The sequence below is a fragment of the Mycetomoellerius zeteki genome, unplaced genomic scaffold (assembly GCF_001594055.1).
Source record: "Mycetomoellerius zeteki isolate Tzet28-1 unplaced genomic scaffold, Tzet1.0 scaffold58, whole genome shotgun sequence".
NCBI lineage: Eukaryota > Metazoa > Arthropoda > Insecta > Hymenoptera > Formicidae > Mycetomoellerius > Mycetomoellerius zeteki.
Window position 1 is genome coordinate 831,230 of NW_017257588.1, and position 21,626 is coordinate 852,855.

At 33.8% G+C, this 21,626-nt stretch overlaps 1 protein-coding gene across 7 annotated transcripts in view; it reads right to left on the reverse strand.

Moving 5' to 3' along the window:
* Positions 1 to 21,626, reverse strand: part of UbcE2H (ubiquitin conjugating enzyme E2H) — a 58,854-nt gene that overhangs the window by 10,398 nt on the left and 26,830 nt on the right. For all 7 annotated transcript variants that reach the window (XM_018456549.1, XM_018456551.1, XM_018456553.1 and 4 more), the window contains exon 3: positions 17,975 to 18,051. In XM_018456549.1, the coding sequence (XP_018312051.1) occupies positions 17,975 to 18,051 (77 nt within the window). The remainder of the gene's footprint in view (positions 1 to 17,974; positions 18,052 to 21,626) is intronic.

Here is a 21,626-nt window from a genome sequence, read left to right on the forward strand (position 1 = left end):
AAGTGAGTTTTATTTCTATCCAGAGACGCGTAAAAGTGCAATATCTATCTGCGCGTAGCAACAGAAAAAAAAACGCGAACAAAGCACTTCGTTTCCGTTTGTTGCAATGCACACATTGTGATATTGTCTAAGGTTAGGACAAAAGACCCACACGACAGTTTGCACAAAAGAGTTCTTATCTATAAATGAGATTATAATTTTTCAAAGAAGCCATTAATCTAATATTTTAATGAGTTGAAAATGGATTCATTATCGCTTTTAACGGACGAGACGATTTTATAATTCCGAACAAGAATATAAGAAATTTAAAATTTTGCAAATGAAAGAAGCGAAGCGGTTCTATCAAATTTATATCGCCGATTATTGAACGATATTAACTGTACCCAAAATGAAATATTGCATTTGGCGCGACGTTATTGGTCAGGCTATAATTTATTGGTTGAAGGATTAAATTTTATCCGGAAGACAGTATATGGCAAGCCATGTTCGCGCATTGCAATTTTACATCCGCACGTGCCTCTCGCGGAAAAGTTTTTGCTTGATTCACGTTTGCTCATAAATATCGAATACCCGCAACATGCAACTCTCCAACGAGGGGATCATCGGAAGACAACATCTTCGCGTTTGTGTGCAAATGCGGACGTAGATGCAGATGCAATTCAATACGAAGGTGACTGTTGCAGCTGCGCTTGGCCCACTGACCCACTTAGCCGCGCTTCCGCGTGTGCGACACTTTGTCACGGTAACGTAAAACCAAGATACACATCGGCGCGCTCCCAGCTTCCATTTTCATCGTTTCGCGAGCCGAAGCGGAGGCATCGCGGTTTCGGTTGAAGATGCATAACTCCACACTGCAATTACGTAAATGGCCGCAGCGAGACCGACGACGACACGCGCCCTTGGACAAACGTAGATTCGTTGGGCGATTACGGAAGAGGCTCGTGTACGAGGCTGCAACGAGCCTTCTGAGAGAATTTTTTTTCTTTAATAAAGAAGAGAGATAAGCGCGTCTAATCAAATATGTAGACGGTGTGAGCGTCCCAGATGCGTCGAGTACGTTTATTACTTGGACACTATCTGACCTAATTTCTATATTGACTTTTTCTAATAAAAATGTCATGCCAAACTAGAAGTCGGGACCTACACACAATATTATTTTTTCGCCGCAGCGAATTAATGTTTTCGTAAAATAATACATATATCTCGAATTCATCAAAATATACATTTTTTTTTTCTAGAGTTATAGTTCGCATATATAAAAATGGCGTAACATTGTTTTAAAAACCAGTGTATCAAGTTGTGAATTACTACAACATTATAATAACAAGCGTATCATAAGTTTGATTAGAAATTATAATTTTAAATGAAGTACTTTAAGACAATTTTTCTCTGCTTATAATGATTCCTCGCCTTGTAAGTGATAACGAGGAAGATTAATGAGGTTTAAATTCGCGAGAATTATAGCTGCTTCGAGACAAGAGTCTGCTGATAAACCATTTGGGCAATTACTCTAGCGAAAGGAACGTCTTGTTTTCAGCGGAATACGAGATCAAATGGTCGTAAAACAGTCCGTGCCTTAATCGTATCGAAAGTGTTGTTTCAGTCGTTAATTTAGCTTCGCTGAAAATTATCTGTTTCCTCTCACAGAATAGAGAGAGAGTTTCTAACAAGACTGCAATAAGAGAGAAATTCACATAAATATATTAATACTTGGGACGACGAATCGCATTTCGCAATAATTGCAATAAATCGCAAGTTTAAATGCACACCCACGCGAGCTCTAATTTTAATCCGGCGTTATTCGGTTTAATTCCTCCGATTAACAATTCATTTACGATCGGCTCCACGAGATTACGAGGGAAGGGAGAGTCCCTTATACACGATATAATTTCCAGTGACGCAAGCACAGCTTCGGCATAGAAAATGGGTCGGGTAGGAATCTCGAAAAAGACTCGCGTACTTTTTGTAACCATCGAAGAAGACAGGTCGTCATTTTTCATCGGTTTCAACAAACGCTTTGCTCATTCTCGTCATTAACACCGACCTGCACATGCCCATCAAAAGAAATAAACGAGATAAAAACTGATATCTTTTTGAGAATTATCTCTACGACTGAAAACTTTTTGTGCCCGAATGCAAATAGGTCAGAGGTGTAAATAGACGATTCTACGGTAACAATTTTACTCGGAATTAATCAAACGGTTTAAAGACTCTATAGAATTTTTAATACAAATTTTTATAACAAAAAGAAAAAGATATAAGAAAAAAATAAAAAGAGAAAGGGGAACTAAGAATAAAAGAACATAGCAAGGGAAACAAATTTTTGAAAAAATTAATACTATATTTTAAAATGCAAACTTTTATTTATTTTATTACGAGATTCCTTGCATATTTATCAACTGAATTAATATTAATGGATAATTTTTAATGTAATTCCATATTTTTAAAACACCATTGTGAGAATTTTTCAATAAACAGACTAATCGCAAATTGTCTGGCGGTAGAAATCTTAAAGAAATAAATCATCGTGAAGAAAGAGGGAGGGAGCGAGGGTAAGTTATTTATTACACGTTTGCGACATCGCGGTTCAACGCCTGATAAGGCTAAAAGACGGGATACTTTTCCGTCAATAATTTCAATTGAAAGGACATTGACGCGCTGCGTGAGCATGTAGCGAGATGAGCAAGCCCAAAGCTTAAAGTCATCGGACTATGTAAACAATTTGTCTCTGGCGCCGAATCAATGTGTAAACGGTTCATTGGAAAAATGAACGGTGTGAAACAGGCGTAAAACTCTCCACGACGGACAGCGTGGCACAGAAACGGAGTTATTATTTGACACCAGTCGATAAGCGAAGTCATCCAACTTTTTATCTACGGTTTGGATATATGTATATATTTTTATACGAATAGAGAGAAAGGGAAAGAAAATCCTTCAATAAATTCGCGAAGCCGACTTTTATTTAACGTGATGGATGATCGTTGTTTATCGCAACTTCCCAATTTGTGATATTTTAGTAATTCAATTTGTTAAGAAAATAGATTGATGAAACGATGAATGAAAAAGGAAATAGCAATAAAATTTCTGTTGAAGTAAATATAGTCCTTACGGACAAATCATCATTTCTAAGATCACAATCGTTACACAGCTTCTCGACAATAATCGTTCGTCGTCATCGCGTTCTTGAAAATTCGCGATCCGACCACGACAGTCACGTAAGTGGACGTTATTAAGTATAACGTCGAGCTTGAATGCCACTCCTTTTCGAGAGAAGTCTATCGGATTTGATTACTCGAATCACTTACGAGAAAATAGTCTATTTCTCTCGCGAAAAAATTCAACTGAAAAAATTCTTTCAACAACGAGATACATGTCTGAGCGACGCGGACATCGCAATGTCTATTTCAAGAAAATGAATGGAAATTTCGTGGAGGAATAATTAGAGGACGGAAGACTCACGCGAATAAGACTCTTGATTTCTGTGCCTGCGCGCGACGACTGTAATTCTACCGTGAATCCCACATAAATCCTTATGATCTACTTCTCCGCGTAAAAGCTTGACGATGAGTCTCTCCGCTAATTTGAGAATTCCTCTTGCTTTCGAGAATCGGACGAGGACACGGCATCGAAAGATTTCCGTTCCGCGAACGGCGTATGATAATTAGACCTTGCCGTCGCTAACGACATGCTAGGCTGAACGGCGATTAGGATTTACTTGTGTAAGTCTCGAAACTCGGCGCTGACACGTATCTCTCTGATCTCGAGTCATGAAACATCGATTTTCAGGAAAATAACTGACGACTGATGGCGCCTACAAATGGAACTCAATGTTTCTCGAGAAACTCTCCGTTGAATACGTTTGCATTAGATATGAAGTATTACGCCAACGGTATATAACCGATCCATATGGAACTATAAATTATAGTCCGTTTCCGGATGTAACTACATATATATATTTTCTTTAATAATAATTATCTATATTTATATAGGACTATAAAAAAAATTATTATTGTTACTAACATTATTAAATTCATAATGTTAAATTAAACCTAATTTGAGTTATTTTTAATTATTTCTGTAGGTCGCCACTGCTTCTACTCAATATGTCATTAATTTACTAAAACAAAGGAGTTAAACAATTCAAAGAAAATGTACTAAATTTTAATTAAAATTCGCTTATTATTTATTAAGTGCATACATCAATATGGACGTTGTTTACTTTGAAATAAAAATAATAGAAATGAATTGATTTATATTTTGACATACATGGAAGTTAAAATAACACAAAATGTTATTTAACTTAAGAAATTGAGTTATTACTACACTCCTTTGATAACTAACAGCGTAATAAAAATGGAGCTTCTAATCGTAGTTATCCTATCATGCAATTCTATCATAGTTATTCTATCAGTCATAAATACCAAACACTTTTCTCTTAGTATAGATCTAAATGATATCATTGCGATTAAAACAAGTCAAATATTGAATTACTATTGGATATAGAAATTGATATTAGAAATTGATTGATACTAGAAATTGATACTAGAAATTGAATAGTGGAAATTAATGTGCAATTTAATGACAGAAATAGCTTTTCAGTTATACAGATATAATCAGCGTCATGAATTTTCCTTACAACCGTCATGATGAAAATTCATATAATGATGAGCTCGCGATCAATATCCATATTCGATTACTGCGATTTGCGTATCGAATGTCAATTATTTTCGTTGATAAAACGTGAAACGAGACAGTAGTGGCTTTCTATAGCGCGATAGTACGTCCGCCTGGAGCGACTGCTCCGCGAAGAGTTCGCGACGTAGAACAGCGCGGTCGAGAACTATTAATGGAATCGGGAAACTACCGTTGTAGAGTCAACGTTCATATGCTCGTTCTTTATCAAGCTGCGAACGAGACTGCATAATTTCAACGTTAAAACGATCCGCACGCGCTCCAATAAAGACAGATAGCGTTAAGAAAGCGACATGTCCTGAAGCGCAATTCTGTGTGTTTATCAATAGTGAAGAAGAGTATACTGTAACATTCGCATAGCAGCGATGCATTGATCGAGCGTGAATAGCCGAAAAATCATATGTTGTTAGTTTATCTTAATCATGCCTGTTTCCACCAATATACAGGGTGTTTCCAAATTAAATGGCAAAACTTCGGGAGCGTGTAGAGGAGTAAAAAACTAAGAAAAAAAGTCCTATAGACATATGCTCCTTTTTGCTTTGTTTCGCAGGAAATCACGAAAAAAGAAAAAAATATATTTAATTTATTATTTTAATTATTTTATTTATAAACTTTTTAATGAAGATTTTGTTCGAAATGTGCACCTCTTGCAGCAATACAAGCATTGCATCTGTCAAACACGGCTCTTGTAGCAGCCAGGCCTTTAAAGCATTACCGTTGCAGAAACCGTATACAAAAACCATATCAGCATATTCACTATTAGAATACGTACGCGGCATATTGCAAAAGACAAAATTCATCTACTGTTAAAGGCTTTCAAAGAGCGACTGACAAATTCATAACAGAAAGTGGAAAATGTAATCAAATATGTCGGTGCTAGATATGGCAAGAAATGTAAACATTTTTTTTCGATTTCTCTGAAACGGAGCAAAAACGAGCATATGTCTATAGGACTTTTTTTCTTAGTTTTTTACTCCTCTACACGCTCCCGAAGTTTTGCGATTTAATTTGGAAACACCCTGTATACTATTAGATATCAAAGGAGCAATGTAATCCAATTCCTTGAATAACATTTTTAATCTTTAAATAACATTTTTATAACTTTCATCTGTGTCAAAATGTAAATTAATCCATTTCTGTAATTAGTTTCAAAGTAAACATCGTCCATATTAACGTATACACTTGATATATAAATAATAAATTAAAAAATTTAATTTTTTTACGAATATATATACGCATGTACATATATAGTATATATAGTATATATATATAATTCATATTGAATTATTTAAGCATTAAAGATCCAGCTTCGATCGTTATAGGCATTTAATTTATAGCATTGATTGTGTTCTCACATATGCGATCTAAAATAAAAATTCTTACTGTAAAAAATTTAAGTAAAAAATATTTATTTTTTTTTTAGTTCAACTGTACAACTCTATTGTTTTAGTCAAATTAACGACATGTTGGATAGAAGCAGTGGCGACCTATAAAAATGATTAAAAATAACTCAAATGGGTATAATCTAACATTATAAATTTAATAATGTACATAGATTAACTTTGATTTCGATTCAACTTTTATTAAAACAGAATAAGTTAGATCAAGATTAAAGTTGACCTACACTGGTAGAAACGGGTATTAAATTAACTAATAGAAGTATCGATTGGAAAATATTCAATTGATATAACATGCTGCATAGAATTATATGAATTAAGTTACCCTCTCAGATATCAAAGAAACTTAATATAATTCTTTGAGTTACATAACATTCTATTATTTTTAATTTCCATGTCAAAATGTAAAAGAATCCATTTCTGTGGTTAGTTTTAAGTAAATAACGTCCGTATTAACGTATATTCTTATACTCTTTAGGATTTTAATCTTTTTCAGTATGATCTACATCGAAAATAAATTATGTCGTGTTTGAGCGTTTTATTGAATGGATCTGGTATATACGTACTATTTTTTAAAGTATTAAAAGACTCCGCACTAATTACAATTATTGGAAAAATGAATCTCAATGAAATCAGTTAGTTTTCACGTATAATGTAACCTATAATATGGTGAATAAAAGATATCAGACATAAGGCTCAATATATATAATAGATAATTTTTAAATTATGCACAGAGAAAAATATGAATTTGATCGAAAACAAAAAATAAAATTGAATTCCAATTTTCCATATAATTAGTGCAAAGTTCTTTCATATATTGAAAGATACTACTTACAAGAAGATTCATTGAACAAAACACTCGACATGACATAATTTATTTTCAATGTATCATGTGAATCAAATTTAATATACTTTCTTAAATTACTCAATGCCATTATTTTAATTAAATTAACGGCATATTGAATAGGAGCAGTAATGACTTATAGAAATAATTAAAAATAACTCAAATTGGGTATAATTTGACATTATGAATTTAACAATGTATGACATGTTTCTGAACAGATCTCTCATATTTTTTTCGAATCATCGTCAAACAGAATATTCAAAGATTCATCTCACAACGAACTCAAAAAATTTAAAGAACGTATTTAAAGAGAAAACATTTTGTGCAACGTTCGCCAAGCATGAAAAACTTTTTCTCTCTAATTTTTCCACCTCTGACGCCGACACTTCGAGACGTTGCATGCTGCCTCGACCTGACGTTAAACATTGTATATGTTTCATAGGATACGACCAGCATGTACGTTTCTATAACTTTCTTAACATCCGTAGTAGGTACAACAGAGTCGGTTCTCCTAGGGCGAATGCCGAACGGAATCCTCGGGCGTGTTGGAGCATCGGCTAAAGTGGGTCATCGCGGCGGAGCGGAGCGCGCGGTATCTCCGATACCGATGTACATCGTCAATCGCTCGTTTACAACCATTCCCGAAGCGACCGTACGCTTTGTGCACCAAAGTGTACCGTGTGCGCGGCCAACGTGCCCGGTTGTATTTACGTATGTGGTAAACCGTCGCGGAATATCGTCGTCGTAATGTTGCACGGGTTGCACGTGACTGAGTAAACTAATTCGACCAGTTCGTCCTGCATCTATAGTTCGTCTTCCCTTACTTCTACCACTTTGGAACTTTCGGCGGAAATATCTCGGTAAAAGCGTCGCGAGAGAGATCTCCGTATTGTCGTGTATTCCGGATCTCTCGCGATTCAAGCGAACTTGTATCCGCGGATTCTTCAATAAAATTGGAGCTGACGACATTTTCCCTCGACAAAAAATCAGAAATACATCATTTCCGTTAGCGAACGGTACACAAAGAAATGATATTGTATCAATAGCATTAGTGTGCGTTTCAATCACTCTGTAGCTCAGAAATTGAAAATAATATTTATTTTATTTGAACGGAAATTGTAAAATTTATACAAAAATATTATTGGGTACCAAGACGCTTTTATCGGTCTTTTACACTCATTTGTGTTAAAAATTTCATCTTTGTTAATTCAATAACGGTAATAAACAAATAATATTTCATCAAAACAAAAGCATGGCGTATTTGTTCCATTAATATTATCGTTGAATTAACAAGATTATTTTCAATACAAATGAGTGAAGAAGATCGATAAAAGCGGGTCTTGCTATCTAATAATATTTTTGTGCAAATTTCACAATTTCCAGTTCAAATAAAATAAATATCATTTTCAATTAGATTTCTATCTAATGCTGTTGATACAACATTATTTTCCGTGTACTCAGGCACGTGGTGCAATTTTACATGCATGCTTTCGCTGGCCTAATAATTACGTCGCTCGCCTATAAGCAGAAGTCTAAACGTATTTGAGTTGTACAATATCTAATACACTGTCCATTACCTCTAGCACTTGACAAAATATGATCTCCAGCGAAAACTGGTATCATTTCTTTTTTCTTTAACTTTTCTACCAACTGAATGCGTTAGGTAACCCATTGCATCTTACGAAATCACAACGGACGCCGTATCGGACTATAGTTAATGGACAAAATGCGACAGGAACTGGTTAATCAAACAGCAAACAACCGCGCCCGTGCGTCTCATTATGCGGCAGGCTTTCCAAGCATCCGCAATGTGCATACGACATAAATATTACAGGATACTGCGAGTTATCGGTGAACGAGAAAGATGAAAGGAACGGTTCATGGTTGGCTTTTTCTCTCTGCGCGCACTAGTAGGAAATAAATTAATCTTATCGTCCGGCAATCTGGTTTAACCCGGTGTCGACCATTTTTCATCTCTTTCCAAATAACATTTGATGAGAATTAGTTCTTCCCTCCTTTGTGAAAAGTCATACAAGTCGCGCGATTTCGTTTCAATTCGATTCGAAACGAGGCAGCGCGTCGATGACATAGAAACATAATCATGAATATATCTAATCATTAATCCCATTCTACAATTGTAAGCGTAGTTGCATGTAAATTGTAAATGGTTGTGGTTGTAAGAATTAACCAATCACAGTCAAATATTCTTCTCACGCCTATTTTACAATTGCGTAAGCGTAATTGTAAGTGGTTGTAATTGAAAGAATTGAACAATCATAGTCGAACATGAAAAGAATATTCGACTGTGATTGGTCAATTCTTACAACTGCGCTCACGCAATTGTAGAATAAGCATTACGAACGAATCGTCCGCTGTTTTGCGTTATACATATTTTCGTTTCAATCGCTAACTCAGAAATTTTTAGACGGTTTATGTCCGACAGATATTGATTCTACGCGCTTGTGTTCCGCCATCGCTGCCTGCACTGTCGATGTTCCACTTCGATATAAATACCGATTGCCGATGGCCATTAAAAGACTTTATCAAGTAAATTTCGTATCACCGCTTTCCTCCTTATGCGGTAAATCAATGATATATAATTATCAACATGACGCTGCGCAAAAGATATCGTGTCGTGCTCGTCTTTAAGTCATTTTAATTCGGGAAAGATAACAAATACATTTCTTTTTATTGTAACTATATACAAAGTGGGGCGTTTAAAACGTTACAAGCTATTATCCCTGCATGTATGCATCGAATCAAAAAAATATGTATGTTCAGATAAAAGTATGATTTCAAAGAAAACAAATAATAATATCAATTCTTTTTAAATCGATTTTTCAAGGTTATATGGATATCGCTTCCACTTTTTTAAATGGAATGATACGATTTTTTAACATAATATGATTCCTCTAATTATATTGCAGACAAAAGTATTAAGACAAAAATATTAGAAATATCGGAAAATTAGTTTACGAGATACAATATATTATATCTACTTTATTCTGGCACATTTTGACATAAAATATAAAATATCTCGTAAACTATTAAGTTTTTATACCTTAATATCTTTATGGACAGAGTAATGAAATGAATTAATCGGTGTAAAAAAGACATATAGTTGCTTTTCAAAAATGATATGTAGTTACATAGCTTTACTGAGAAATTTTTGGTATTTGTGACTGTAATTGCATAGTAAAATAACTACGGTTAGGAGCTCCATTTTTATAGTTATTACTGCTATAATGTTAGTAATAAATAAACATATATACATATATAAAAATTCTTTCGAACAAGAAAAAATTGTGCTATAAACTATGATAATTTGAAATATTAATATAGTAAAATATCAAGATATAAATAGTAAATAAAATAAACATTTTTATTCAGTAAATTCAATCGCAATTATAATGAATATAATCATTTTCTTAAATCCACTTGCTATTTATGTGGCTTGCTAATTATATATTTAAACATAACTAAAAATATGTTAAGAAAAAACTCAAGATTTTCAAGCAACGTATGTGACTATTATTAATAATATAATTCATTATTTGCATAGTTAAAACAATTATAAATATATAGTTATCCTAAAAAATGACTATAAATTATAATTCAATTATACTAATTACATATAATAATTTTTTTCTCTGTGTTGTCACACATTAACATTTCTCGTAAAAGTCGTAGTTGTAGAAACTCGCTATACGTAGCATTAATGTTAGCAATAGCATTTATAAATTATACGAAGCTATATGAACCGTTTGGTTTATGATAGCAATCATATTAACCATAATCGCAATATAAATGAGACCTTCTTTTTAATATAATCGAAGCCTTATTCGGAACGATCGAGCAAAATCGCAAAAGTTTTCGCGAGCGTGCACGCCTTCAATGTAGAAGCACATTTTAAACGAAGCGGCAACCGTTCAAGGGCTCCGATACATTAGCACGAAGTCAAGGTGAGTGCATTATGCAATTCTAAAGCGTAATTAAAACTAAAGCGGAAAACGACAACCGAGCGCGATATCGACGGCGAAACGATGATTCGACCATCCGCACGATAAACATAATGCGTCTCACCTTTCTTTATGTTTTTCGAGCTTGTTGGATTGTTCTTCTGTAAATAACCTCGCTAAATAAGTGGCGACTATGCGCATTATGCAACTCTTCATGTTGATATGATACAAGACAAATATCTTCGCTAGCTAAATATGCAAAGTCAATAAAACACATTCAGATAAACAAGACTGTTAATCCGACACATTTAAAGCGCGTTATTCAACGAACGCGTACAAATACATGCTATTATACACGTCCCAACTCAATCAGCATATATTTAGATAACTAGATATCGTCCGTGGTCTATTAAAGTAACACCGATATCGGTTCAATCCGTGTAATTGGCAATCCTGCGACATGTTACATAGTTACATTCGAAGCAGATTACACATGTTAAGATGAATTTGCACTTTTATTGCTTTATCCGTGAACATGACGCGTTGTATATATATATATATGCGGAATCATATTTTTATCTCACGACCCACACTGAGATTCCGTAACTCTTGATGATAGTATCATTGTGCAGATATCATATATGATTAAAAATGTGAAAATACTAACGATGTTAACTGTGACTAATAATGTCAATCGGAATCGATACGATTTTTTGCAATTTCCTTTAATCTTCCATTCATTCATGAAAATAATACTACCCACTTTTTTTCATCGATATATAGCAAAATATAATTCCATCGTTAACAGATTACATCCTGAAATAACATTGAAATTTAACAGATTGCGAGCAATAAAAGTATAGAAATACAGAAAAAGAGAGTCATTCATTTTTATCCTACATTCAGAAAAAAACATAGACCTATATAGTCCGTTTTTTTTTATTTCAAAATCGTCTTAAGTAATATCTTAAGATGTTAATGCAACACTGTGATTAGTTTATAATATCTCAAGACTGTACTTAGAACAGTCTTAAATATGTATAAGAGTCGACTATAAATACCATAATAGTGGCAACTTATAAAGGCAGCAACAAGTTTATATGTAGAATTAATGTACAGGGTGTCCCATAATTCACCTGACAACGCTCGTGGGCAAGTAGAGCGGACTAAACTGAGTCGAAAAGTCTTCTACTATTTTGTAATTTTCGCAATAGTTAACAAGATATTAATTACTAAAAATTGCCGAATATTGGTCTTCAATAATTTTTTTCTCTCAAATACCTACTATCAATTTTACAAAAAAAATTGCAAGAGACAAAAATTGTTTATTTCCTTCTCATAGAACTCTAAGAATTTTCTCTTACAGTTTTTCTGTAAAGTTGATAGTATTTGAGAAAAAAATTATTGAAGACCAATATTCGGCAATTTTTAGTAATTAATATCTTGTTAATTATTGCGAAAATTACAAAATAATAGAAGACTATTCAACTCAGTTTAGTCCACTCTACCTGCCCACGAGTTGTCAAGTGAATTACACCCTGTATATATAATTGAATATACTATTTTATATAAGTTGTAATAAAACAGTTTAATCAATCATGTATATTAATTCTACATGTAAAACTTGTATAGTTGTCATCTTTACAGTTGCTATCACTATGCCTTTTTCTCTGAGTGTAAAAATTAGCAATTAAACATTATTGTATTTGTACAAAAATTAAATTTTTTCTGGACGATGTATCGTTGTTCCATCGATAAAAACCCCTCATCTGATCGGAATATTCTCTGACTACACTTGCTAAGTTCTAATTGTTTAGCGAGAAAACATGCCGTAAGCTAATACGGCTCTTAATGAATCGCTTGCAACTTGCGCTGCACTTGGATGCGATCGAGGAATTCCTGCCGAATGCCTTTGTTCGCCATCGACATCCTGAACCGTGGTTCGCACGTTTACCGAATCCATTTTCAACGTTCGTGCGAGCGAATATCCGATATATAATTGGAATTTAATTCGTATTCGAGCGCCATAACTGAAGCGACACAATCGGAACTTGATAACTATCTCGCTAGCAATTAATGAAGTCGTGGAGACTCATGCTCACTGACTTGTACGAATGTATGTGGTGAGTTATGTAATAACTTATGAAATGAAAAGTACCGCTCCGTAAGTTATATCAAATACATAAAATATGCATGTGTACTTCGGACAAATATAACAGATCACATCGTATAATTATAACATATATCGAACAAGATAATTAGATTACAAAATTCCCTTTAATAGCATTTAAGTTATTGATTCGATATGAAATGAGGATAAACGTTAGTCGGTATTTTAGTAAAGGGACTAATATCCTATGCTCTCACACAAATTCAGAGAATGTTCTATATTGATTCAGAGTAATTAAACGAACGAATTTATTATTATTACATAAATCACATTAGCTCACTTCACATATATATTAAATCTCTGACTCCAGGATTTTATTATTTATGATTTATTCACGTATAACTTACAGACTACGTTTTGCTAAAATATAGAGCAATACTGCAGTTAAAGCTAAAATATTGTTAGAGTTGGAGTAATTTCGTAAGCACACTAATGTAGTTGGAAATAATTAGCTGCAGCACGATCCGTTTTAAAATGGTATGAGAATAGTTAAAAAAGTTCTTTCATTAGCACAAGCTAACATAAACTCTCCTTACATAAACTCTCCTGTAATAAAGAGAAGAGAACTTTGTTCTTTTTTAAATATTTATTCCATACCTCTCTTTTTCTTACAAAACCCGAACTAACTAAAACAAGCACAATCCGAGAACGATTTTATTCTTTTATTTCTCACGCAAGTACAAAATAATTGTTCGATATCGCAATTCGACAATCTGAGACTGCGATGTTATAATGCAACGTTCAGTTATCGTTTTGAAGGCTTTTCGATGATACGAATTTTGTTTTTTTCTTTTTTATTTTTTGCAATTAAAAGCAATTTGATATGACTAATGATATTAAATATAATTTACATGGAAGTAGCGCTCTTTATTTATTATGCGACTGGAAAATAACGCATGTAAACGAATTCGCGTGCGCAGTGTTGTAACGTTCGCCGAGGTTATTTGAAATACGATCTAATTTACATCGTTCCGGAGTAGTTCGATGATGCTAACTCGTCGGCAATGGCGAGCTGGACAAACGAAGCCGTGCAAAAGTAGTTAAAAAGAAAAAAAAAATACAGCTGATGCACGTTACACAATTGCGCGTTGCGATCGATCATGAGAGACAAAATAATCGGATAGTCTGTATTATGAGTATTAACACCAGAATGGCCGATCCGAATGAATTGCCACGTAAGCTTCTTTTAATCAATTACAGGCCTTACAATTTGCAGACGTCGATCAATAGTGAATGCAAATCGTGAGAGCGGATTTTATCATTGTTTAATTCTCTACAGTCCTTTCTTTCTCTCACGAAGAGGTTTAACATCCTTCTTGATAAATGTTAAAAGACACGTTTTTTATTTGTCAAGATGCAAATTTAAGAACAAATTTTAATAGTACAAAAATTATAGTTATTATCTATCTACTTGCAAAATAGTAAATTTTACTAATGCTAGAAAATAATTTACAGTCCTTTTTTTCCTTCCAAAAGAATCCTTCCGCATAAATATTAAAAAGCGTGTTTTTTATTTATCCACACGCAAATTTAATAACAATTTTTTGCTAATACAGAAAATACTCTACATTTTTTCTTTTCCTCACAAAAAAATAAAAATCTTTTTAGATAGACGTTAAGAGGTTTGTTTTTTATCTCACATATTTAATTTATATATATATATATAATAACAAATTTTAATAGTATACAAACTAAATTATAACTAACTTCCGCATCTAGAATTGCGTTTTTTAATGTTCTCATTTGCCCATTATTTATGTAATTTTGTTGTTTGAATCTTGAGAGTCATATACATATATTCTTATTTTATTGAAATTACGCTGGCTGAAAAAAGATGCGTCGAGTACCGCATAGCAACAACGATTTTCCCAATTTTATTTTTGTAACGTTCGGTTTGACTCCATTGCGTTTAGATCATTGCACTACTCGAAGAAACGAACTGGTCGTATTAGATTTTTGAAATTTTATTTGCGGCAAAGGATTGTAATGAGTTTAACATTTGGAATCTATTTTACTTCGTTGAAGATGGCTAGAAGGTATTCGAAATGTTCGAGAATTGTTACACGATACATATATTTTTGAATACATGATATTTTCATTTCGCAACTAGAACTGCGTTTTTTAGCTCTCATTTGGCCATTACTTATTTATGTAATTTTGCTGTTTGAATCTCTCGAGAGCCCATATATATTCGTTCTCATTTTATTACATTATAACATTAATGATATTAACATTCTAATTGTAAGCATAATGCCATTATAATTTGTCTTATTTCGCGCATATTCTACGAATTTTCGGGATACGTAATGCAAAGGCATTCGAATCGGATCGTGTTGGATATCACGTTTCTACAATTTGCTCGGGCAATCCAGACGGAGATTACCATGCGGAATGTTTCACCCGCAAGTATAGTCTATCTCGTCAGAGTAAGTCCCGTGGTCTGGTCTTAAGCAAATGAAGTTATACTCGCATGCAGCTGCGCCGTTTCAAAGGATCTATCTGAAACGCGATTTAATTTAAAGCGTTACGAATGAAGGTAGTAGTCGCGCGATTTCAACTCGTTTACCGGTGCAATCGCGATTCGGCGATTCAAGAAACTTTCGTTCCTCAGACGACTCGGTTTCCTCCGCCGCACCGCGCAGAAAAGCGAAACTCATTAAGCGGTTATAGAATTTCATTCGACTTGCCAAAGTGAAACAGTAAATTGACGGCTCCGTAAATCTGTTTCGTTCAACAATGCGAAAGTGCAAGTCATTCTCAAACAACACACTACTTCGCCTAATTGTAAGTTTAATCGTTCCATTTTACGATGACTGCATCCCGGTCATATTTAAAACAGAAAAGTACACTCAGAAGAAAATAATAGTTACAATAATTTAACTATAATTTATAATTAATTTATAATTAAATTTGGAAAGAAACTCCGATAATTCAGAAAAATATTTTAACTGTATTTTAGAAAAATAATTGTGTTCATAAAAATACATAACATTATTCCTAAATTATATTATTAATGTAGAAATATTATTATACAACATGAAGTATTATAAATTCAGTCTAAATCATGGCTAAATTTAAATTTTAGAGTCAAACTTTTGAGAGAGACGCATATATTATAAATATCGATCTTTCGGAAGTGTTCGTCGAGCATTTGAAAATAATCGGATAACGAATTCTTATTTGTTTCTTCAATATACTGCCGTCTCATTTATTATATTCTTGAAAGAAAGAAAATAAATTATAAAATATTTACATTTCAAATTGGATTTGTCTAATTTTTGACGAATATCATTTAGAAATTTTATTCTGACAAAACTGTTGCGTTATGGCGAGTCATCTTAGAATAATTATTGCAAAATTATCATGATGCCATTATTGTGTAATGTTTTCACAATTTGTCTGTTGAAGTACTAATATTATAGCAGTAATAACTATAAAAATGGTGCTCTTAATATTTATAATAATTTTACCATGCAATATATAGTCACAAGCACTTTTCTCTCAATGTAGGAAATCGGTTTCATAGATTGCTTCTAAGCTACTGAATACATTCGACCGAATTTCATTCAAACATACTCGAAACTTCTGCGAGATAATCTTCTACGAGTCCTATCTGCGAAACAGGTCTGCAACTTGCGCGTGTTATCCGCGCTGAGGGGATAGACACGTCATTAACGAGCGGTATCTTCGTCACGATCGGCTTGAAAGCGTTTCTTAGGGACAGTTGAATGCATCTCTTTCGTCAGCGGAGAGTCAAGGAACTTTCTTTCGCGCCCGGAGCTGGCTGTGCCAATCGATATAACACGCTTCGCACGCATGTCCGGCAAACCGAGAAAATCGCAAGTACGAAACGGTTGCGCAAGTGTTTCCGGTTCTGAGAGATGCGCACGGACCTTGGCAGATCGCGAGGTGAAAACGTATTGAACACTCGCCACTCACGTATTTTAATTGCGTTCCTTACACTGGCGAGTAATGAGAAACTTTCAAGCTTCTCACTCGTGATAAATTACAATGTTTAATAAGCAAGGCGTGCGGATCGAGTAAATTATATTTTATCAAACATAAAATTTATCAATTTATTTATGACATAAAAATAGTCATTTTGATTATATGACTTATAATTCAAACTTATAATTCAAACTTTCATACACCTTAATTCCGGTATGATAATAATAATAATAATAATCCAAGGTGATACGCAAGAAACTATGAAATTGAGCGTGACATAAGTTGAAGGACGCCCATCGAGTAGTGCATAATAATGTTGCTTCAATGTCATATAAAATTGCAGTGATAAAAATTATTATAATCACGTTAAACTTGTGTGTGTGTGTGTGTTGTCGAATCGGACCCAACCTTTTGTCTATTTTCGTTTCTACCAATATAGATTTAATATCGATTTAACGTACTCTTTATCTTTTTCTGATTCTCAAAAAACTAGAAACTATATAAGAATTAGAAAAAGGTAAAAAGTAAATTAAACCGAGATTGAAGATAAAGTTTAATTTATATTGTAGTGGAAATTTTGCTGTTTCAAAATACATGCGCAAAATTGGCCGTCGATTAATCGAATGTTAACAAATTGAATTTTTAATTTGATCTTTACTTTGCATAACCAGTTAAATTATCATATAATTACAAGAGAGATTATAACGAGTAAATGATCGAAAGTAGACAAACTTATTAAGATAATTAGACATAAACTTATCGCAAATATAATATCACTATGCGATACAAAATGGAATATTAAAATAACATTCAAACGATTGTTTGAACTTTTGAATAAATGAAGTTATTAAAAAAAATTTATTAAAATTTAATTTTATTAAAATAAAAAGATAAAAAAAATTTAGTTCCATGTTGTACACGTTTCTCATGTTTATAGTTAATATGAAAACAGGATGGTACTTACTGCCTCGTGGACCGTAGAACTTAACGGAGAATTCATTTAGTCCTCCTAGAATCGTCACCTCGTGTTTGCTTTCTATTCTGTTTGCAAAAGAGTTAAGGAAAATTGCTTTCTCTCTCTCTCTCCCTCTCCCCCCTCTCTCTCTCCATCTCGCTATATTACATGGAGCTGTTGTGTATCTGTATGACGGGAGCGGCAAATCACGGGTTATCCGTCAACGACGAGACACGGTAATCAGCATACGATGCACTCGGAAAATTGAAAGAGAGGTAAGAGACGTGAAAAACTATGCCGAGCTGCAGCTGGACCGTTACGGCCAGCGCGTGGCTATCTAACCGGCTATCTAACGCGGCGCACAAATATTCCTGCGACAATGCTAAACCGTATCATTTTTCCATCTATTTTTTTTCTACTTTTATCTCTCTTTATTTGCGCAATGGAGCTCGCGCGGCTAAAACGCGGATCGTACTTGTGTAATATCAATAAACCATGCGGCTTAAAACTACCGTTTCGCGCTGGCTTTTTTGCGTTTGCATGAATATAGATGAAGAGAGAGGCACACAAATTTTATAAATTAGTTAATAAAATTTACAAAATATGTGTACTCGCGTTAGCACCTTTAAACTCGCGTCAGTTTATCTGTAATCACTGAGATACTGTAATCTCATTTATCGTACATAACTATGACGTATATCAAGACTTGTATCTCGTGTATACGAATCTAACGCGCTTAAAAAGAACAGAGGATCTCAGGAGAGCAATAGGCTCTCACACACCATACACACAAGCATACACACCATTAACGGGAACGTTTAAACTAGTCGCTGGCTTGCTTATCGCTTGTGTAAGAGCAAAACTTTCGATGCGTGCATTAGAAAGTGCTTATCTGAATGGCGGTTTCGTAGGAGGTGAATTACTATTTTTTTCTCGATAGACCAAACGCGAGCCAAGCTCCGTGTATGAGACGGTAACAGCGGGTCTTCCGACAAAACGCATACCGAGACAAATCACGAAAACGAATTTCGTCGCAAATTGCGATGTATTTTGATGACGTAACGCGAGTTACGAGAGCGACCCATCTCTCGCCACGAAAACAAAAATCAAGCAATTAAATCGTCGTTCGACTTAAGGGCGTCTAAATACTTCTAAACCTCGCGTTTACGGTATCGCACGTTGTTATACGATTTCCGTGGCACGTTATATGCTTACGGGGTACACTTTTATCACCGCGTAAAATCTGTGGCGCGCGGCGCAGCAATAAAACCAGTCCTGATTAAATTATTCACGACCTGCTCGCGCGTACGTGAAAATATACGCGCGCGGCAGGGCTTTTCAACGCTTTGGAATATAAAAATATCATTAATTTAATATCCTCTCGCTCGAATTTTGTCAGCCGAAACGAAAGTGGCGTCCAGTGTCATTAAAATATTTAAGCAAGAGCATTCATCGTAACAATACATGTTAAATATATAACTTTCCAAAAATAAACTTTTTAATTCCACATATTACTCGTGTAGTTTCTTTTAACATAATTAGGGGAGAGCGAAAGAACTGCAAACACCTAAGGAAAAAGTTAGATAAAGAAGTGACGATATTTATTAATTAATAAGTCTTTATTAAAAAAATATTTCAGTTGCTTGGTAAACTACAATAATTAACATTAATTTATTATTAATATAAACATAAACTATAATTTTAAACAAAAAACAGAATCTTATTGCCATTCGGAATTATATTCGCCGCCACGAGGCGATGCTGAAACGGTTGCTTTCTTACAATTTAGAATTTACGTTTAATTACAATTTATGTTAATAATATATAAATGTTAATTATTGTAGTTTAAAATTAATATCCTTTGAATAAAGACATCTGTAATTGATAAATAATTGTCGGCTTTATGTAACTTTTCCTTTAGATATTCGCAATTTTTCTACATCAAAATCATCGAAAACATATAATGGTCTTTATCTTAAATGACGTAATATGCGTTCTATGATTACGTACTATAATGCAGTACTATGTATATATCGGATTATCACTGGATGCGAGAAATGAGAGGTTATACTCTGATATACTATAATAGTATTGTTCGCGTTTACCTCGTATTCGCAATTCTCCCACTCTCCCATTGCGTGAGATGTTTCCTTCACCTCAATTACATTATACCTCAATTTTCATTGTTCTCTTTAATTATTTACAATTAAATAAAGATCAATAATATTCTATACGTCCTTCAGATGAGAAAATAAATGCAAAAACTTTTTTTTTAATTGCAAAATAATGTACGTTAAATATAATGAAGTAATAAATATAATGAAGTAATAAATAGTGTTATAATACGTATAACACGTACGATAAATTTATAAGGCTGGGGTGACCTGGATACTTCACGCGAGTAATACAGGGTTAAATCTTTAACCTCTTAAGAATTGAATCTTTAATAAAATGTTATTACACATTTTTTATGAGGCAAATACCATCGTATCTACGGCTGCGCATCGTCATTCGAGAAAATCATATTGATTTTCTGAAAAATGTCCTATAAATTAATTTTCTCAATTGCGCGAAGTGCAACGCTTATCCACCTTACGATAAGCAACCTCCGGTGTTGCGGCAAGTGATTAGAAGCTACATTTCAATGTACGCGAGCGCGTTGCTCCGCTCTCACCTGCAGATTTCGAGAGCTTTATCTGCGAGATCACGTTCCGTGAATACAGTGTTGGATATGTATCTAGATACATGTATAGAAATACAATTTGTGCATCTAACCTGTATCTGAGATACATTCGAATTCGAATATTTGTATCTGTATCTAGATTAAAAAACACAGCATCTGAACAGATTTTCAGATGCATTTTTTAGACACATTTCCTCAACATAGTCATAATTCCGTTTTATGTGTGATTGTCGATTGATTCCATTCCGCAGAAAAAAGCAGCTTTGCTGTTGCAAAATTCTATAGCATGATTAGTCTTTCCCTTAGTTTCTCACTGGATCTAAATGCAAATCAGTCATATTAAAGAATTTTACAGTTACACAGCTGCTTTTTCTGCTGAACGCAGCCAGTGATCTTACGTCTTATAAGTTAGCGGAACAAAATAAGCGGAATCGATTCTAACTAACATTTTTATTTGTTGCTCATTTGTTACTAAAAAGTTGCCAAAGAAAAAAATTTGTTGCTCTGTCGGTTTATTTAAAAAAACGATGTTTCGCTAAAGAAAGATTCAGTTAGCGGAACAATACCTACAACAAAGCCAATCTACGCAGAAATAACGTAGGAATTTATTGCTAATTTGTTGCTAATTTGTTGCTGCCGAAATAACATTTTTTTTAATACTTTACATACTGAAAAAGTGTAAATAACAACGAGAAGCCTCAACGTGCTGGCGGAACAAGAGTAAAGTATCAATAAAAGATTTGTTGCTCGCTTAAAATTGGTACTGCGACCTCGTCCGAATTAGTTGCTCTAGAAATAAACAATTTAGCAATTTGTTGCTTGCAAAATCTTCCTTTAGCGAAACATCGTTTTTTTAAAATAAACCGACAGAGCAACAAATTTTTTTCTTTGGCAACTTTTTAGCAACAAATGAGCAACAAATAAAAATGTTAGTTAGAATCGATTCCGCTCATTTTGTTCCGCTAACTTATAAGACGT